Source organism: Lobosporangium transversale (assembly GCF_002105155.1).
Source record: "Lobosporangium transversale strain NRRL 3116 chromosome Unknown BCR41scaffold_21, whole genome shotgun sequence".
Taxonomy (NCBI): Eukaryota; Fungi; Mortierellomycota; class Mortierellomycetes; order Mortierellales; family Mortierellaceae; genus Lobosporangium; species Lobosporangium transversale.
The window spans coordinates 120145-134478 of NW_019028999.1; the positions used below are offsets into that span (position 1 = coordinate 120145).

General features: G+C 38.2%; 5 protein-coding genes across 5 annotated transcripts; 1 reads left to right on the plus strand and 4 right to left on the minus strand.

Moving 5' to 3' along the window:
- The first annotated feature begins 361 nt into the window (after positions 1-361).
- BCR41DRAFT_422536 (Metallo-dependent phosphatase-like protein) lies at positions 362-2624 on the plus strand. The gene is made up of 2 exons (XM_022030166.1): positions 362-1014; positions 1172-2624. The coding sequence occupies exons 1-2, from the start codon at positions 467-469 to the stop codon at positions 2583-2585; spliced, it is 1962 nt and encodes a 653-aa protein (XP_021880761.1). The 5' UTR covers positions 362-466; the 3' UTR covers positions 2586-2624.
- Positions 2625-3257: 633 nt separating this feature from the next.
- Positions 3258-4875, minus strand: BCR41DRAFT_396779 (hypothetical protein; the record flags this gene model as incomplete). Its single annotated transcript, XM_022028840.1, has 3 exons — positions 3258-3449; positions 3590-4018; positions 4588-4875. The coding sequence occupies 3 exons, from the start codon at positions 4873-4875 to the stop codon at positions 3258-3260; spliced, it is 909 nt and encodes a 302-aa protein (XP_021880762.1).
- Positions 4876-5877: 1002 nt separating this feature from the next.
- On the minus strand, positions 5878-6810 carry BCR41DRAFT_371128 (NmrA family transcriptional regulator; the record flags this gene model as incomplete). Its single annotated transcript, XM_022026573.1, has 1 exon — positions 5878-6810. The coding sequence occupies one exon, from the start codon at positions 6808-6810 to the stop codon at positions 5878-5880; it is 933 nt and encodes a 310-aa protein (XP_021880763.1).
- A 582-nt stretch (positions 6811-7392) lies between these two features.
- Positions 7393-10457, minus strand: BCR41DRAFT_422537 (ZIP zinc transporter-domain-containing protein). Its single transcript, XM_022030167.1, has 4 exons — positions 10281-10457; positions 9998-10110; positions 8121-9291; positions 7393-7992 (listed from the first exon to the last, which is right to left on the minus strand). The coding sequence occupies exons 1-4, from the start codon at positions 10357-10359 to the stop codon at positions 7562-7564; spliced, it is 1794 nt and encodes a 597-aa protein (XP_021880764.1). The 5' UTR covers positions 10360-10457; the 3' UTR covers positions 7393-7561.
- A 2378-nt stretch (positions 10458-12835) lies between these two features.
- Positions 12836-13555, minus strand: BCR41DRAFT_422538 (ribosome biogenesis protein Nop16; the record flags this gene model as incomplete). Its single annotated transcript, XM_022030168.1, has 2 exons — positions 13400-13555; positions 12836-13292 (listed from the first exon to the last, which is right to left on the minus strand). Exons 1-2 carry the CDS (start codon positions 13546-13548, stop codon positions 12836-12838), a joined length of 606 nt encoding a protein of 201 aa, XP_021880765.1. The 5' UTR covers positions 13549-13555.
- Positions 13556-14334: the final 779 nt, after the last annotated feature.

The window sequence follows — 14334 nt, forward strand, 5'->3', positions numbered from 1 at the left end:
TCAATAAAAGAAAACCATCGGACATTTGAGGGGAGGGGGCAAGCAAGACAAGCTCTTCTTTTTCTTCAATGGGTACGGCGGAGTAGAAGACAACGCGTTGTATTTGTTGAATATAATGGGTTACAACCATGATTTTCTTGATGTTCCCTTTCAGATCTCATCTCCAAGGGCGCTTCTTTTTTTTTTTTTCTTTTTTTCTTTTCTTTTTCTTTTTATTTTTTTTGCAGATCCTTCCATCTGTCTTGTCTTAAAAGTATACAAAATAAACCCAATCTACTTCTTTTTTTTTTTTTTTCTTCTATCGATCATTCTATCCAGTTTTTTTTTTTTTTTTTTTTTAGCAATTACTTTCCACATTCATCTTACATTTCTCTCATTTCGCATTCTGATCAAAAAGGTTTAAAAAGAAGCAAAAGAAATAAAAAAAATAAAATAAAAATTAGTCGTTAGACCTAAAAAATTACTGATGAAACATCAAGCCATTCTCCTCCTTGGTACCGCATTGGCATGCTGCCTTGCCAATGCTGCCACCACCGAAGATCAGCTCAGTTCATCGTCGTCGTATCCATTTGGACGCTTCCTCCATATCACAGACATTCATCCGGACGAGAACTACATCAACGGAGGCGCGGTCTCTAGGTTATGTCACACGATTGCTGAAAATGAGGATGAGAGCCTCCGTGACGCCAACGTGCTTCGCCTTCGATGGAACCGGTATAGTACTGGTGCCCGTACTCGTGCCCTTACCCTCCAGATGTCATCGGACCAGGCTTATAAAAGGTTGACGACAAATGCCAAGGCACAGCAACGATATCAACAACAAGGCAACATATTTAGTACTCGGTCTAGCATCATGGAAGGAGGGATACGCGAAGTTGGCATTGGGGGTTACTATGGGGCACCTAACACGATATGCGATACTCCTTTGACACTCGCAGACGCGGTGTTTAACTGGATTGACAGCAACCTGTCGGGATCAATTGACTTCATCGTATGGACTGGAGATAATGCCAGGTAAAGAAATATGACACCAGATCCGCCGATCTGTGGTCTTGTGTGTAGAAGATCTTGATCCTTATTAACTTTTCGTTGAATGCCTCTGAAACGTCCGATTCTTTTTTTTTTTTTTTTTTTTTTTTTTTTCTTTTATATATATATATATATCAAAAAGGCATGACTCAGACAACACTTTCCCTCGTACACAGGAACAAATCTTTGCGATGAATTTCATCATGGCGAGACGTATGCTTACAACTTTTCCACCCAACTCTAAGGATGGAGAACGCCTCCCGATTGTACCTTCCATCGGCAACAATGATGTCTACCCCCACAACATCATGTTCCCGGGTCCGAATCCTATTCTAGACCATTACTTGGATATTTGGTCCGAGTTCATCCCTGAGAATCAAAAGGAGACTTTTCGCAAAGGAGGTTATTACTCCAAAGAAGTCATTCCAGGAAAAATCAGTGTCTTTGGCCTCAACACGTTGTATTTCTACATCCAAAACACCGCCGTGGATGGGTGCAAAAAGAAACACGAGCCTGGCACTAAACAAATGGATTGGCTTCAAGCAGAGCTGAAATCCCTGAGGAAGCGTGGGATGGTAGCCTATTTGACAGGTCATGTGCCTCCTGAGAAGCACTCATACACAAGCTCATGTCATTCCAGATACACACAATTGGCGATTCAATATCAAGATGTAATCGTAGGTCACTTGTATGGCCATGCCAACATTGATCATTTCTTTATTCTTTCTCAAGCTGAGGATAGAAGCGATAAAGACGACAGCGAGGACTCTGAAGAAGAAGACGAAAATCGACTTGACGTGATGAACAAGATCGGTGGTGACCCTTTTCTCGAATTGGGCTTGACTTCATACCTTGAGGCACTTTGGGAGCAATATAAAGACATCTCCAAAAAATCGAAAGGAACTAACTACGCAGCTATTCAAGTCTCACCTTCTATTGTACCCAGTTACCAACCTACGCTGCGCGTGTTTACGTATGAGCTGGCAAATGACAAAAATCCCGATCCCACGCCTGACCAACCGCAGCCCGATGATGGCGATGATGAAGACAATGACGAAGACCAGGATGAGGAGGAGGATGGCCATAATGATGAGGAGGAAGGAGAGGAAGAGGAAGGGGAAGGGGAAGGGGAAGGGGAAGGGGAAGAGGAAGAAGAAGAGCTGGGCAATCCGGCATTTGGTGAGTACTTCAATATGCAATTAAACAACAATGTTGATAGAGCTATAGAGAAGAAGAAGCATAAGAAACATAAGAAGCATAAGAAGACTGTACCTCGTCCAGCGCCTGTGGACAAATTTGGGTATCCTTTGGGTTTTACACAATACTGGGCCAACCTAACTCAAGCGAACGAAGAGCTAACGCCACCTGAATTTGTGGTCGAGTATCGGACACGAGAGGATTATGGTCTGCAACATCTTGGAGTTACGGAATGGCTAGGCCTTGCACGCAGGATCACAGAGGAAAAGCCTTTGAAGAAGCAATATTTGCAGAGGATGGTGGTCCAAACTGGTGCGGAACATCGACTGAAACGAGAGTGGGATCTCGAGGACTGTTAGATATTAGAAAACAACAACAAAAGAGGCATCTTAGACTTTTTTTTTTTTTTTGTTTTTTTTTCATTAGAACCATAATAAACAAATATCCCATCCTCTCTCTCATGAAACAAAAGAATAAAAGCACGGACGCGTATCATGCAAAAAAAAAAAAAAAAAAAAAAAAAGACGTTACTGTTGTCTACCTACACATGAAGCACATGAAAGAAGCAAGAATGGATTTGCTATTAACGGCAAAACGCACGGTTCCACACTTGGGCTTATTCTTTCAATGACCACATTTGAATCACAAGTCTTTTTTTTTTTTTTTTTTTTTTTTTTGGCCATGCTACTTTCTTTTTAGTGTCTCTGGCGCCTCATCTGTTAAAATAAATGGTGTTTTTATTATTTGGTCATTTAAACCAGTGTTTGTATTGTGCCTAAGCAAGGAAAGAAGTAAAAGAAGGAAAAAAAAAAAAAAAAAGAAAAGAAAAGAAAAGAAAAGAAAAGGAAGCGGATGAATGAATGGTTGATTAGGGTGTAAATGAAGAGAAACCACTATTAAACATTTCTAGTCAAAGGTACGCCCATCGATACACCGTTGGTTGTTGTCAGTAGAAGAAAGAAGAGCAAAAAAAAAAAAAAAAAAAAAAAAAAAAAAAATATATATATATATATATAAATAAAAGAATGCCATTATTGTATCATGAGAGTACTCATGGCTAGACCATGCAACCCAAGAGCTGGATCTGTACTCTGTTCAAATGTCAAACACAACTTCAGTACTGGCAGAGATTGAAGATTAAGATATCGAATGTTTTGAAGGATTGCCCTGTAATTCCCAGGGGTGAACGAACGGAGCCACCGCTCATTGTCTTCAGTATAAATCTATATTACGATTAATTTTTTTTTTTTTTTTTTTTTTTTAAAAAAAAATCATATCATCAGCACAGACATTCAAAAAAAAAAAAAAAAAAAAAAAAAAGGAGAAAGCATGTAAAGCTATGCTTTGTTCCAATTTATCTTACCCAATACAATAACTCCTCAAACCGACTTTCTTCAGGATCCATCAATGAGATAGTTAACTCTGGTAGATCATCGTCCGAGTCATTACCGTCAGTATCCTGGCCTGGTTCTTCCTCATCATTTGGTTCATCAGAAGCAGAACCAGACCCAGGATCAGAGCCCTGCACACTCATCAATGATGTCGGCTGAACATTATTGATTGTTCGCTGATTTATGCCTTGATCAATGTCTTTTGGAGGATGCTGCTGCTCCGGATAGAAATTCATCCGACTGCTTTCACATCCATCAACATCATGGATGTCGGCAAGTGTAGAAGCCTGTCGATTAAAGACTTCATCGGCTGATGCATTAACAGCAAGGTTCGAGAGCGGGCCCCAGGCGTTGTTCGCGATCATATCATCGAAGATGTGTCGGAACGCTGAAGAACGAGACTAATTTATACATGTGGATAAAAACACATCATTAAAAATAAAATAAAAAAAAGGCTTGTTTGTACTTGTGAAAATAATACTTTGCGTTGCTTTTTATTATTATTATTATTATTATTCTTATTATCATTTCTTTTTTTTTTTTTTTTTTTTTTTTCGTTGGTTGAGTTGATGGGGGATGATGATTGGAAGCACTACCCAATTATGGATGAAAAAAAAAAAAAAAAAAAAAAAAAAAAAAAAATTGATGGGTAGTCAAGTGAAGTAAAAGAAATATCTCTGCCCTTGAAAAGCAATGTAGATCTGTGGAAATCGACATGCAGCCAAAAGAATTGGATAGGATAACTGCATAATGGGTGCTATGCACCGTCAAGGAACGGAAACAAAAAGAAAAGAAGCAATGCAACGTCCACAACAACAACAACAACAACAACAAAAAAATTCTGTTTCGCAACGAATTGACGAAGAAAAGGTTAAAAAAAAAGAAGAAAGAAAGAAGAAAGAAAGAAAGAAAGGAAGGAAGGAAGGAAGAAGGAAGGAAATAAAGAAAGAGAGAGGGCCTTATAACTTACAGCAAGCATCTGTACATGAACATGGAACCTCATACTGCCTACATTCAGGACACAATTGGCATCCTCACGCCTTCCATATAAGCTATCCCCGGTCTTTATCAATTGATTAGCAATCACATTCGCCATGTACGTGACAGGTGGAAGGTCAATGGAGAATTTAGTATATTCTATGCTGGACATGTCGCTATCGCTTGAAGCACTCTCCAAATCAGTGTCGCTCTCATCATCAATCATCTCTAACTGAGTCTTGTAAGAGTGATCTTGCTTGAATGATTGACAAACAGACATGGTAAAAGCCAAGAAAGGAAGAAACAAAGGAGGGGGAAAAAAAATGTTGGCGAGTGTTGAAAGAGCGAGAATGGAATGAAAATAGTGGGTGATAAACGTGAAGATGAAATGAGATGAATTAAGATCTGATATTCTAAGAACTTGGGGTATAACAACAACGGTACTTTTTCTTTCTTCTTTTTTTTTTTTTTTTTTTTTTTTGCGAAAGAGTGGAGTAACCAATAGGCATTGAAAACAAATAATAGGATGACAAAAAGTAAAGGAATATATTGATGATAACGTCCAAAAGAGGTGAATGAGTGAGGCTATAGGCTTAGTTCTTTTTTTTTTTTTTTGACTATGAACCTCCAGGACAGGGTCCTGAGAGAAAAAAAAATGAACAATAATAATGTGGATGATGATGATAATAATAAAAGAATAGGAGAGAAGTAGGAGGGGAATATGAATAGGTTCGTAAGGCTTGAATGGAAACAAAGGGATGCAAAGTCGATGATAACCTGCTTCAGACACGAAAGAGATCTTTTTTTTTCACTATTATCATCACTATTATTGTCATTTAGATGCCTCTATAGGTCGATGCTTTTAATGTTTGGGCGAAAGACGCGAGCACATGAACGAGTGGACGTTGAACCGGCCGAAGAAAAAAAAAAAAAAAAAAAAAAAAGATAGACCGGGCAAATTCAGGTAGTTGTACAAGGAGGTGAAACGGAGAGAATAAAACGAGGATAGGTATCAAAACGGCACGAAAGCATTGAAGCGCCAGTTTGTTGAGAATAAAATCCCTTTCTGACAAAAAAACCTTTTTTTTTTTTTTTTTCCTCTTGAGGTAAAGTGGATGATCTTTACACTGCTCCACTCTTCTGTGGATAAAGCGAGGCAGCTGTCATGAATCGTTTTTTTTTTTTTTTTTTTTTTTTTTTTGGCACTTTTTGTTCAATTTATTACAAATATTTGTATACAATTTGGCTACACTGTCCGTCAATCTTGTCTCCTTTCCTACTTCTACTGGAGTTGGATAGGGTTTTTGGTGAGGAATTCCTCAAAAGTGTTCAGCTTACCACGTGCACCCTCAGCACCTTCCTTCACAAGCTCCTGTGTTTTCGAACCATAGTAACCAAACTCCTCGATATAGAGCATCATATCTATCATCTGGGCGGATACAGGAGGAGGCAAAAGTTCCTGGAAGACGTTCAGGGGCAATTGGTTGTACTTCACAGATTTGCCAGTCGCTTTGCTGATCAATTCTGCTACCTGATCAAACGTATAAATCCCACTCGCAGCCGTCACTTGTTTGCCTTCAAACTTCTTGGGATCCGCCAAGATCGCTCCAATAAACTTTCCCGAGTCCTCGGCAGCATCAATTAAGGGCAAACGGGTTTGAGACGAAACATTGCAGCTGATGGCATAGGTACCGTCACCCATAGGATGAGGGCGTGAGACCGTTGAAAAGTTCTGCATAAAGTATCCGGGCACAAAAAAGGCGCTCTTGATCGGTAAAGAACGGATATAGTCCTCAGCCTCAGCTTTGACATCGAAATGCTCTGCATGTTTGTACTTGCCACCAGAAACTTTGGAGACACGGTATAACGTGCTGAAGATCATATACTGGGCTTCAGTTGCTACGGCTGCATCTGCCACATTCTTGCACTCTGCAAACTCTCTGGCTTTGAGACGCTCATCATACACGGTCGCAGTGATCAACACGATTGTGTGGGCTCCCTGGACGGCATTCTTGACCGAATTTTCATCGTCCAGGTCACCTTGAATTACCTCCACACCTTTCTTCTGCAGAGCCTGAGCAGCTGGCTTGGAAGGATTGCGTGTGACGGCACGGATCTTGAATTCCTTGGACAAAACTGGATCTTTGAGGACGTAGTTGGCAACAGATCCGCCTTGCTGACCAGTAGCACCGAAAATGACAAGGAGCTTGGACATGATAATAAATTAATTCTTTTTTTCTTTTTTTCTTTTCTTTTTTTTTTTTTTTTTTTTTGTAACTAGTGGTTTGATTGTTGAAATGGCTGTTGAGATTATATATGTATATATATATATATATATATGTAAAAAGAGGGTATCGCGGACTTCTATATTAATGCAGATTTATTGTCATTCTCATCATCCGTGCCTTAGACTCCTTAGATTCCTTAGGGGCTATGATGAAATCGCAATGCATTGCCATTGGTAGTGATTTTCGTTAGTTAGATTTGCGCCACCAACGAGAAAAAAAAAGAGCTTTGGTTGCACCCGACGGCAGAAACCACCGGGCACGACTGCGCAACATCGCCTTCATTCTTTGCGTTTGACTCACATTTTTTACTAAAGAAAATCATGCTGAACTATGGGCTCTTCAAGATGTTTCTTATACGACTGTAGTTTTCTGTTTAACCAATTCTAGGATCTTCTAAACAAGAATTTTTTTTTTTGATTTTTTTTTTTTTTGGGCAACCTTGCTCGCAAGATGATTAATAGTTTTATGTATGATATAACACTAATAAGATTTCTGACAAAAAATTCCTAATGATACATGTTATTTACTATTCTTTGCTTATACTGTACATTTGCTCTAACTGTCATAGGAGGAGGCGAGAGAGGGGAGAGTTTTATGCATGCAAATGGATTTGTATAAAATATGGAAGCTGAAACTTGGGTTCCCCCCCCCGTTCCGCTTGCTCCGTTTGTGTCTCACTTAAGAATTGCATTTTGCACCCATGGCTGCTTGACAAAGTCCCATGATTGCAATGCCTCCAAAGAAACAGTATTGGACCACTTTAGTCTTATTCCTGCCTACACACTTGACAGCCTGCGGCCACATGCCGTTGACAGTAATGGAGGACATCATACCCGCAACTATTGCATAGATCACACCCGTAGCCGACACTTGCCAGCCCATATTGTTGACTTCACGAAGAATAAACCAGCCCAGTATTGCACCCAGAGGCTGAGAGAGTCCACCCAGAGCTGCAGCAAGGGCGAATGCTTTAGTTCGAGAGTGCAACCCGATGAAAAGTGGGAAGGCGATCAAATAGCCCTCGATCAGGTTATGGACCGCAATCGCCATAAACACTGTCAAGCCTAGACATGGATCTGCAGTCGTTGACAAGAATGTGATCAAACCCTCTAAAAACATGAATCAGAACAATAAAATATATAGTTGATTAGCTTTTTCTTTCTTGTTCTCTTTTTTTTTTTTTTTTTTTTTTTTTTTCGACTAGCGGTGATCACTGCCAATATCCTCATTTCCTTACCTGGAAACTTGTGGACAGCAATAGTAAGAGCTGTTTGAATTCCAATTTCAGTCAGATCAGCATGCTCTTGATCATCAGCCACAGCATGATCCAGATTATCATGTTTTGAATAAATGGAGCCAGCACCAGCACCATTGAGTCGCGGAAAGGAAGTACGTCGAAGTTGATGTGGAGTTGCGGTTGTTACAGCTCCATAGGTTGGTAAAGTATTGGCCCCCTGTTGATTTTTGTTAATATTGCTGCCTTTCATCTCATTTCCCGGAGTTGCTCTTCCTCCTCTTCCTCCTCCGGTCTTGTAAGGGCATCCCTCGCTATGGTAGCGTTCCTTAGCCCCGGACCTAGACTTGCTAGGGGGCACGCCTGATTTTCTCCTCTTTTTCACAGGCGCGAATGGTTTTTGTGAGCGTGTAGAGATGGAAGACCACGAGTCTTTAGGTTTCAATAGGCCTCCAGGAGCACTGTCCTGTCTATTATCATCATCGTCGTGGCCTAGACCAAACTCCATATTCAAATCATGGTTTCCGCGATGGTATTTATTTTGTCTCAAGATTTCGTCCTTTTGGTTACCAATCACAACCTCGATATTCCCGTCATCATAGTGATCATTATCTTCATTATAACAATCATTTCCTGAGGCATGTCTGCTACGATGATGACGCTGCATATGTGGAGTATCATCCAGGCAACTGCTAGGTGTCTTGCCAATTTGTAGGAACGCGTTGTTGAGCAAGGACGTGGCCTCATCATCCACATATTCTGAATCATTGTATCTCTCCTCATCATCGCCCTCATCACTCTCTTCTTGGGAGCATCCTTTACAAATATTATTTGTGGTTGAATTGGAGGCACTGGATGAAGTGATATCATTGACCGTGGTCTTTGGATAACCATTATTGTTTGAATGGCGATATTGAGGTAACGATGATGGTCGGCGAGTATCCTGGTTTTCGCGTTGTATAAACTGCTGAATAGTATCATCGCTCTCTATTCCTGCTGAACTAACGTTGCCAGAATCGAATTTATGCATGATCCAGTGAATGAGGCTCATGACACCGACACCACCAAAGAAGAATAGCATCAATACTGCATCTGCATGGTTTGCGAAGATGGAAAGATCTGAAGACAGTTGGCTCCTTGCTTCCGGAAGAAGATTGTAAAAGCTGGAAAAGATCTAATAACAAGTTTTACATAAATCATTGGTGAGTGTCTCATTCTTTTCTGCAAAGAAAAAGAAAAAAGAAAAAAGAAAAAGAGAAAAAAAAAAAAAAAAAAAAAAAAAGATCGGTAAAAAGCAAAAGAACTTTTGATCTTTTTCTGTTGTAAGCAGTGTGACATGAGCACTGTAGTGGCAAGGTTGTTGGTCCGATGGCCGATGGAAACTTTAACTCTTTCATTGCGTCTTATTTCACCCGAAGGATTACAAGCCGTGTACACTGAAACCAAAATTCACAAGTAGCAAGATCAAATCCGTCTCCTTTTCCAAAACCTTTGTCTTTCTTTCTTCGTTCATTAGAGATTATTAGTAGGATAGGCATCAATGAACAGGAGGAAAAAGAAAAGGAAAAAACTCACACAGATACATACATACACGCTCTCTCTCTCTCTCTCTCTCTCTCTCTCTCTTTGGAGGCTTTTTTTCCCCCTCATCTTTTTTAACTCATGGTCATTGCTTTAAAGCAGTTACGGGTGGGCTTTGTTGATTGAATTGCTTTGCTTACTTGTATGGCAAGATTTGCAATCAAAGAATCAAGAACGCCTAGCTCGCCTCTAGTCTCTCAATTTGGTCGAATGCCATAGCCAAGAGCTATTCTTTTTTTTTTTTTTTTTTTTTTTTCTTTTTCTTTTTTCCTTTAGAAATCACTTAAGGATGAGCTTACCATGACTCCGGATCCGAGACCTAATGATCCAGCTAAAAACTTGTGGTTTTGTAACATTCTAACATCTTTTCCGAGTAATTTTTTTACGATGGTATCAATAAAGATTAACCCGGCTAGGAGGATGGTTAAAATAAAAATAAAAATAAAAATAAAAATAAAAATAAAAAATTAAAAATTAAAATTCGTTTAGTGCGTTTCCCATTCATTACATCAAGAATAAACACATGTCCTTTTTATTTATTTTTATTTGAGTGGGTGCAGAGGGGTTGTACAAAAGGTGTACCTCCAAAGACACAAGCCATGGCAGAGGCAAATGTGAAGACCCATGCTCGATAAACATCGCCTCCGCTTTGCTCGATCATTGATCAAGATCAAATCTGTGATATACACTCGATAATAACGATTGACTCTGCCCGTTGCAGCAATAATGGATATGAATTATAATGGTTTCAAAAAAAAAAAAAAAAAAAAAAAGTTGCAGAATGGAGTCGAATGAAAATGAGTTTGAGAAGTGCGCGTCTCGTCTGGTGGTTCTACTCTATATTGATTAAACAGAGTGAGAGGGATGATAATAAAAAAAAAAAAAAAAAGGTAGAATAATAATGGAGAAAATAAATAAATAAAAGGTGAGAGAAGAAGGAGAGAGAGAAAGAGAAAGAGAAAGAGAAGAGAAAGAAAGAAAAGTTCAAATGGAATCTTTGAGGTCATTGACAATGGAATAAAGAAATGGAGTTGAAGACTGGTAAGGTACTCCAAAGGCTTTGCCAGATTCTCTGGCTAGCTAATTAAGGTTTGTGCGTAAAGAAGTGGATCAAGCCGTTTCTGAAGCACAATGAGATTTACGCGGGAAAAAATAAAAAAAAAAAAAAACAAAGACCACATTTACTATTCCACATTGCGCTTCTTTCAGCATGGCAAATCTGACAAATGAATGCTCTAATGCTTCGAATCAGTTTAATTCTTTAACCCATTGAAGAGTTGTATTGGCCATGTTTTTCTTTTTTTTTCCTTTTTTTTATTTTTTTTATTTTTTTATTTTTTATTTTTTATTTTTTATTTTCTATTTTTTATTTTTTATTTTTTATTTTTTATTTTTTATTTTTTATTTTATTTTATTTTTTATTTTTTATTTTATTTTATTTTTTTTTTTGTTCTTGACCAATATGATGACCCCAGTCATGCTGCAGATGCGTCCCGGGGTCTAATTTTAGGTCTGCATCATCCTTGAACAAGTAAAACCACAAAAGGGGATCTGTGCAAGTCTTAGAACGTCCTTTGGTTAAAAAGTTTTTTTTTTTTTTTTTTTTTTTTTTTTGCCAGGCAAGTCCTTGAATGAATTGATAGCTCCTTGAACGGAATTGAAACTGGAACCACCTTGTAAAGCTCTTTGAGCAGCGTCTTGAAAAATAAACCCTCCGTACTCATCCTTGGTAGGCAATGTGTCTCAACTCAGTACGTCGTTGATTTTTAAGCGACCTCGGAATCAATATTAGGATATTGATCCTTAGGAATGTCAATGTAAATGAAAACTGCCAAATCCTTACATCGAATTAAGTGAGTATTGAGTTTGACGAGGCTATAAATAGTAAGATTGGACCCATTCCATTACATTTATCAGCATATTAGGGGATACGTTGGAACTAAGATCCGCCTTGATTCTGCCTTGAAGCCGTCGGCCAATCATCCCGACATCCAACATAACTATCTTATAGGGATTCTTGGTAACATTGCCAACCATGTTTCCCGAGTTTTGTTTTACACTTTTTTTTTTTTTTTTTTTTCTTTCTTTCTTTCTTTCTTTCTTTCTTTCTTTCTTTCTTTCTTTCTTTCTTCATGAGCGAGTCAACCCATCGGCCATCTTCTTGCTGCTATGCTCATCCCGAAGCAGGATTGCAAATGATCTTCACTTTATGAAGCTGAGGCTGCAAAAGCTTGTGCCCTTCCTTGTCTTTCATTCTAGTACATTCATCTTCAGAACTAGCTTTTCCATTTTTTGCTTGACATAAAGTATATACGACATTGTCAACGTAGTTTGTGCTTAACACTATCAACTTTGTTACCCAGATGTGAAATACAAGAACAAGGAAATCATCTTTTTTTTTTCCTATGATATGGTCAAAAGACTTGATGAGACGACAACTTTTATTTGCAATAAGACCTTCCTTTGGCTTCCTAGTTTTAATATCGTTCAAGTCGCGTTTTCTGGTCTTTTTTTTTTTTTTTTTTTTTTATTAAATCTGAAGTCTTTTGGCTTCGTTGGAATATTTACAAGAAATGGAGGAGGACCCTTTCAGCTTTTAGCAGAGAGAATCTCTTGATGACTTTTTCTATGTTTGTTGCTCTATATCCAAGTTAAGGCAAGAGATATGTTAACGAGCAGAGAGAGAGAGAGAGAGAGAGAGAGAGAGCAGCAGCGATGATATCCTTAAAGTGCACAGGAACAAAGTTTCTTAGCCTTATGAGTATTTGAATACACGACCTATTAAGTCCTTCAACAGCACATCAATTGCTTCATTACTACTGGATCCAGTTTCTAGCGGGATGGAACTTTGCAGCCTCCACTTTTAATTTGGGATAGAATTGATCTAACGCTTACAAATAAAATAACCAGAACAGTAATAACAGCAATAATAATAATAATAAAAAAAAAAAAAAAAAAAAAAGGCCTCTATTAATGTGATCTGGATCTAATGAAGCCTTGTAGAAATGCATAGGTGTGATATTTATTACTGGCCCTGTGTCGGAATGCGTAATAAAAAAAAAAAAAAAAAAAAAAATGTGTCTATGGTACAATAAAATAAATGAAAATGTTCTTTTTTTTTTTTTTTTTTTTTTTTTTTAGGTCAAGAGTGCCTTGATCCTTTTCTTTAACTGAGCAACAGTCTGCTGGTTAGGGTTCAATTTTCGATCCCGGAACATCTTTTCGTAATCATCACCATACTTCTCCACCAATTTGGCAGCCCACACAACCTCACCCTCCGATTGATATCTCTCTGTCTTCAATACGTTTGCTGCCTGGGCTTCGAGTGCACGTACAACATCAGTCTTGGCCTTGACAGGCTCGATCTCCTTTTCCATCATCTCTTCAATTTCTTCCTTTGTTTTAGCCTTGCCAACAATGATGTTGATAATATTGCCCTCATCATCACGCTGAATGATCCCCTGTTCCTCTGTCAACGATGCTGCCAATTCCTCGAGTGATTTTTGCTCATTCTCCATTACTTCATCCTCATCCTTGATTTCCGTGCCTCCTGTAACACCATTCAACGAAGGAAGGAGACCCAAGCGAGCATAACTAAATAGGAAAACAAAAAAAAAAAAAAAAAAAAATGGAGTTTAGAACAATGGAGGAAAGAAATAATAATAATAATAATAATTGCACAAAAAGGTCATGAAACGTACTTTTGACGAAGTGTAGCCTTCTTATCCCAGTTCTCCCGAATGATCTTGTTACCAATGACATTGACCTTTTTCTTGTGTTTGTTGGCAGTCTTGCGTGTCACTTTACGGGAGGGCGTTTTTGTAGTACGACGTTTACGAGCGGTGGCCATGATGTGCTTTTTTTTTTTTTTTGCTTAGTTACTTATTACTGCCAATGGAGATGCAACAAGGGTGAAGTTGAAATGCATGCCTTTTTTTTTTTTTTTTTTTTTTTGTTTTGACAAAGCTTTGTTTGTGGCTTGAGGTGACTGGCTTACAATATATATTATATGGCTACATTGTGCAGTGCTTCGCCCATGTGATGGATCCGAGGTTTTGAATCAATTAAAAGGATTTTATATAGTGAATGGTTCTCTTATTGACAGGAGCGACAGGAACGAATTTTTTTTAAAAAAAAAAGAAAAATACAATATGGATACATGGGTTTGTGTCCTATTTGAAGTATGCGCGTGGACTAGGGATTGCTCTTTCTATCCTTCGATTACACCATAATGGGATAGATACTAAGCCAAATGCATCTTTGAAAGATCTAAATCTATTTTGTATAAAAGACAATGTTGTAACAAATCAGCGCAGCAGGGAGCAAGCAGATCTTTTTTTCTGATTTAGTAGAATGATAGAATGGAACGAGAAGTTTAGAGGTCAGATGGATAATGCAAGATGTATTTCTTCTACTTCTTTTGAACAAGCAGGACAAGGAAAACCCAGCTGTTTAATCTACATGTACATCTATAAAGAAAAAGAATGTTTTTTTTTTTTTTTTTAGAAACAAAAAAGAAATCTTGGAAAGAAATGTCTTTCTACTTTTTTTTTTTTTTTTTTTTTTTTCTTCAGATGAAAGGATTAACTGTATCCTTTTATCAATCTTGTTTTTTTTGTCTTTTGTTTGGGGATAT